Source organism: Salmo trutta, chromosome 12, assembly GCF_901001165.1.
Source record: "Salmo trutta chromosome 12, fSalTru1.1, whole genome shotgun sequence".
Taxonomy (NCBI): Eukaryota; Metazoa; Chordata; class Actinopteri; order Salmoniformes; family Salmonidae; genus Salmo; species Salmo trutta.
Window position 1 is genome coordinate 54,202,549 of NC_042968.1, and position 4,847 is coordinate 54,207,395.

The following is a 4,847-nucleotide window of genomic DNA, read 5'->3' on the forward strand; positions in this document are numbered from 1 at the left end:
TGTTAGTAGCCCATGTGCCTCACCCTAATCATTTGGTCTATTTACCCCTCTTAATTTCACCTACTGTTCTGATTTGGTGGTGCACATGTAGCCTATAACCTGTTTTAGAGAAATGTAATCATTGTCTGCTTATATGCCCCCATTATATATCCTATGGTTCTGACTTGGTGTACAGGGAGAACACTGTAAGAACGGCCCATGGTCTGAATTCCGTCGCTGTACATTTCAAAAGTGCTGAACAAATAGTTATATTGACTACTTACGTCCTAGCTTGCTCATTGTCTTAATTGAAATTACGTATTGCATCTTATCCGCTTGTCGTTCCCTAATGCCATAGTTTGTACATATCAATTGCCATTAGAAACCACATTTGTTTAAGCAAGTAAGTCATAACAGCTGTTTTTATTTTTTAAAGGCAGTAAATGAGGCTGAATTAACTGTTTCGCTGCCAGACAAGGCTCCACTGATAGTCTGGTGTAGCAGTGGTAAAATGTTGGGACTGCTGTTGGGACAGCTTTATGTAGACCCTAACAGTTTGTGGGCACCGTTTGTCACCGTTAAAGTGCAATTCATGTATTGTTTAGTTTTGTGTTGCGTAGTGGCTTTGCTGGCATGCATCCCTCTACTTTAGATTTTTTTTTTACAAACCAAGATTTACATGATGAAATCGCCACTGGTCATGGCTTGATGGATTCCCACTTTTGTCCAAATTTGAAACGTTTTGCATTTTGGCTAACCCTAACCCTTAACCTAACCTAATTATCCTACACTGCTACGAAAAGTAAAATCTGACGTTCATTTGACAAAAGCTGTACCCCTTCTAGCCATGCCCAGGCCAATGGCCCTTCCCACAAACACTTTCGTTAGTCAAAATGGCTGCGTCTTTGAGCTGTCGGAGTGTGATATTATCGGTGAGAAGCAGGTTTACATTTAGTCCATAATCTGACAACATTATACTTTAAAGTATTGTTACATGTTAACTATGAACCGTTTTTGTTGAGACACGTGTGTGGGCTTGGAGAAAGTGTGTTTCTGGCTGGCTAGCCGATGTAGCTAACGTTAGCTGTCAATGTTACTTGTCTGTTGCTCAGTGTCATTGCATTCATGTCTTTGCCTCACAGATCGCGCATGCCAGAGTCGGTACTTCGATATGCGTCAACTCTGGAACACGAACACTTCATGTCACTGCAGTATGCTGCAAGGTATGTTTTATTCGAAGACTAACGTTACAGCATTTCCATCCTCCACATTGGACATTACCTAGTCACTCACTTGCTGCTGACAAGACTGCTTCCAACTAAACATCTGTACTTTTCTTTTGTCTTAGAATCGGGCAGCACGTATCCGAGTGGGGAAAGGAGACCGACCACTGACCTACGAGCAAGCCCTCCACCCCCACCACATAGGCCATCGCAAGGGATGGCTCTCCCAGCACACTAGTGAGTTTTTTTATCCTACACACTAAGTTATCTGACCTTTATATGTAAAGACAACCCCAAACTTATTAGCAAATATGCTGTCCTAGGGGCTAGCCTTAAATTCATCAGTTAATTATGCAGCTAAGTAAACTTCATAATTGTTCAAGTATTCCTAATGTTTCTGTCTCTTCTCCCTCCATCCTCTATTCTGCCCTCTTTATCTACTAGGCAACTTACAGGGAGAGGGAGGAGCATCCGATCGTACAGTAGAGGACGTGTTCGTGCGCCGTTTCATCTTCGGCACCTTCCATAACTGCCTAGCCAATGAGGTTGTGATAAAGCGGCGAGGGAACATGCTGGTGGTGTGTGCCCTGATGTTGCAGAAACTCCCTCCTCAGAAGTTCTACTTCCTTATTGGCTACACAGAGACGCTGCTCTCCCACTTCTACAAGTGTCCCGTCAAGATGGAGATCCAGACCTTAGCCGACAAGGCTGTCTACAAGTACCTCTGAGGAGGAACAGGAACTGCTGACAGGAGACAGGTCATATAGGACTTTGTGGAAGGACTTAGACACAATAGTTACCATCGTTAAAGTTACATTCTGGGAACAGAAAAACAACAAAATGGCCACCCCACCACTTGTTTTGCTATATAGCTGAGGGATGAGATTAGGAAACTAACCTTTCTCAAATTCATAAATCACGCTCTAGATGCATGGACTGACTCACTGACAGTCCATGACATCCACATGATAATTTTAAACATATTTTGAGGGGTTTACGTCCTTGTTTGTGATCAGTGAATAAAACCTTATATTTTGGATTATAATAGACTGTTGGGATAGGCTCATGAGGCTATATATTCTTCAAGAGTCAATGGGTATCAAGACTTGAAATGACCAGATTCCCAGATCCCAGACTAGCTTTACCCTGGGTGAAAAACCTTTGAATATAGAATATTTGAACGTGTCTATTGAAATCCGTTTTCACATGGAATGCCTTGCATTTATTTACTGTGTGTGTTAAACAACTGCATCAGAGCTGGCTGTTCACAGTAGGAAGGAATAGAGGGGTTAGCTGACAACGTCACAAACGATGTACACAATTCAATGGGACAGAAGTCTGTTATTCTTGATGGGCAGATGGCTAGCAACAATGACAAGAAGCTGCCATGTGGGGAATTGTAGGTGGCTATTTTATCTTGTTCTTTATACCATGTCTTGTTTTGACTGATGTCATGCCTATGCTAATATGGCTCAAATCTGCTAGTTAGCTAACCAACAACTGCAACAATGTATTTGAGCGAAATGCTCACTGTGCAAATGTACTTATGTTTTCAATAAACATTGGAGATGAACTATAGTTTACATGTCAACAATCTAAGGCAACCCAGTCCGTTTTGCCCCATAGTTTTGCACACATTGGTTTTGTTGCTAAACAACCAACCCGTCTATGGAGACAGACTGTACCAAGACTGGTTCAGACGGTGTTATTGTATGTTTTCAGTCCGGTGAAACGTTCAGAACTTTGCAGATAAATGTAATGTATAGAAACGGACATGCTTCTCTATTCTACATGGCAGGCAATCATATCAGTCCTTTATATTCTCCATGGTGCAACACATTTACATTTAACATTTAAGTCATTTAGCAGACGCTCTTATCCAGACCACAACACAATACATTTCTTTAAATACAAATTGAGTTAAAGGGCAACTCCACCACTTTTCAACATTTTATTATCTCCAGCACAATACCAATGTCAGCACATGTGAAAATTTGCCAATTTCTAAGTTTTGTAGAAAATAAGTTCAGTTCTACCCAATGACATCAAACACTATGAGATTCGCAGTCAATCGTCAAGTTTGCAGACGACACTACAGTGGTGGCTTGATTACCAACAACAACGAGACGGCCTACAGGGAGGAGATGAGGGCCATCAGAGTGTGGTGTCAGGAAAATAACCTCACACAATGTCAACAAAACAAAGGAGATGATCGTGGACTTCAGGAAACAGCAGAGGGAGCAGCCCCCATCCACATCGACGGGACAGTGGTGGAGAAGGTGGAAAGTTTTAAGTTCCTCGGCGTACACATCACGGACAAACTGAAATGGTCCACCCACACAGACAGCGTGGTGAAGGCGCAACAGCGCCTCGTCAACCTTAGGAGGCTGAAGAAATTTGGCTTGTCACCAAAAACACTCACAAACGTTTACAGATGCACAATCAAGAGCATCCTGTCGGGCTGTATCAGCGCCTGGTACGGCAACTGCTCCGCCCACAACCGTAAGGCTCTCCAGAGGGTAGTGAGGTTTGCACAACGCATCACCGGGGTGCAAACTACCTGCCCTCCAGGACACCTACACCACACAATTTCACAGGAAGGCCAAAAAGGTCATCAAGGACAACAACCACCCCAGCTACTGCCTGTTCACCCCGCTATCATCCAGAAGGCGAGGTCAGTACAGGTGCATCAAAGCTGGGACCGAGAGACTGAAAAACAGCTTCTATCTCAAGGCCATCAGACTGTTAAACAGCCATCACTAACATTGAGTGGCTGCTGCCAACATAATGACTCAAATTTCTAGTCACTTTTATAATAAAAAATTGGATGTAATAAATGTATCACTAGTCACTTTATATAATGTTTACATACCCTACATTACTCATCTCATATGTATATACTGTACTCTATACCTCTTGCCTATGCCGTTCGGCCATAGCTCATCCATATATTTATATGTACATATTCTTATTCATTCCTTTTACACTTGTGTGTATAAGGTAGTTGTTGTGAAATTGTTAGATTACTTGTTAGATATTACTGCACGGTCAGAACTAGAAGCACAAGCATTTCGCTACACTCGCATTAACATCTGCTAACTATGTGTATGTGACCAATAAAATTTGATTTGATTTGAGTTACGTAGGGAGCAAGAAAATACCCTCCCTTGGGCTAGAAACTTGTTGCAGTTTTTGAAAATAAAATTATATTGATCACCATGCACAAGAGGTGTAGACTTTACTGTGAAAAGCTTATTTGCGAGCCCTTTCCCAACAAAGCACAGTTAAAAAGTATGACAAAAAAATAAATAGTAACAAAATAACGAGACTATATACAAGGAGTACCGGTACTGAGTCAATGTGCAGAGGTGCGAGTGAGTTGAGATAATTATGTACATGTGCTGTAGGTAGGGGTAAACGTGACTAGGCAATCATGATATAATAAACAGATTAGCAGCAGCATACTGTATGTGTAGAGTGAAAGTGTGTGTGAGGATATGCAGTCGTATGTAGTGTGTTGGAGTGTCAGTGTAATATGTGTGAGTGCGTTGATAGAGTCCAGTGAGTGTGCACAGAGCCTGTGCTAGAGAATCAGTGCACATAAAAAGGGGGTCAATGCAAATCAAAGGGAAACCATTTGATTAA

The 4,847-nt window shown here is 42.0% G+C and overlaps 1 protein-coding gene across 1 annotated transcript; it reads left to right on the plus strand.

The window, feature by feature from the left end:
* Nucleotides 1-802: 802 nt before the first annotated feature.
* Nucleotides 803-2,778, plus strand: LOC115203795 (28S ribosomal protein S24, mitochondrial). The gene is made up of 4 exons (XM_029768797.1): nucleotides 803-911; nucleotides 1,122-1,202; nucleotides 1,328-1,439; nucleotides 1,647-2,778. Exons 1-4 carry the CDS (start codon nucleotides 873-875, stop codon nucleotides 1,928-1,930), a joined length of 516 nt encoding a protein of 171 aa, XP_029624657.1. The 5' UTR covers nucleotides 803-872; the 3' UTR covers nucleotides 1,931-2,778.
* The last annotated feature ends 2,069 nt before the right edge of the window (nucleotides 2,779-4,847 follow it).

What these genes read in the sequence shown, in the direction of transcription:
- LOC115203795 (XM_029768797.1), top strand. Translation starts at nt 873, where the DNA reads ATGGCTGCGTCTTTGAGCTGTCGGAGTGTGATATTATCG. An exon ending in GTCGGAGTGTGATATTATCG is followed by an intron (nt 912 to 1,121) that starts GTGAGAAGCAGG and finishes TTTGCCTCACAG; the next exon opens with ATCGCGCATGCCAGAGTCGG. An exon ending in TCACTGCAGTATGCTGCAAG is followed by an intron (nt 1,203 to 1,327) that starts GTATGTTTTATT and finishes CTTTTGTCTTAG; the next exon opens with AATCGGGCAGCACGTATCCG.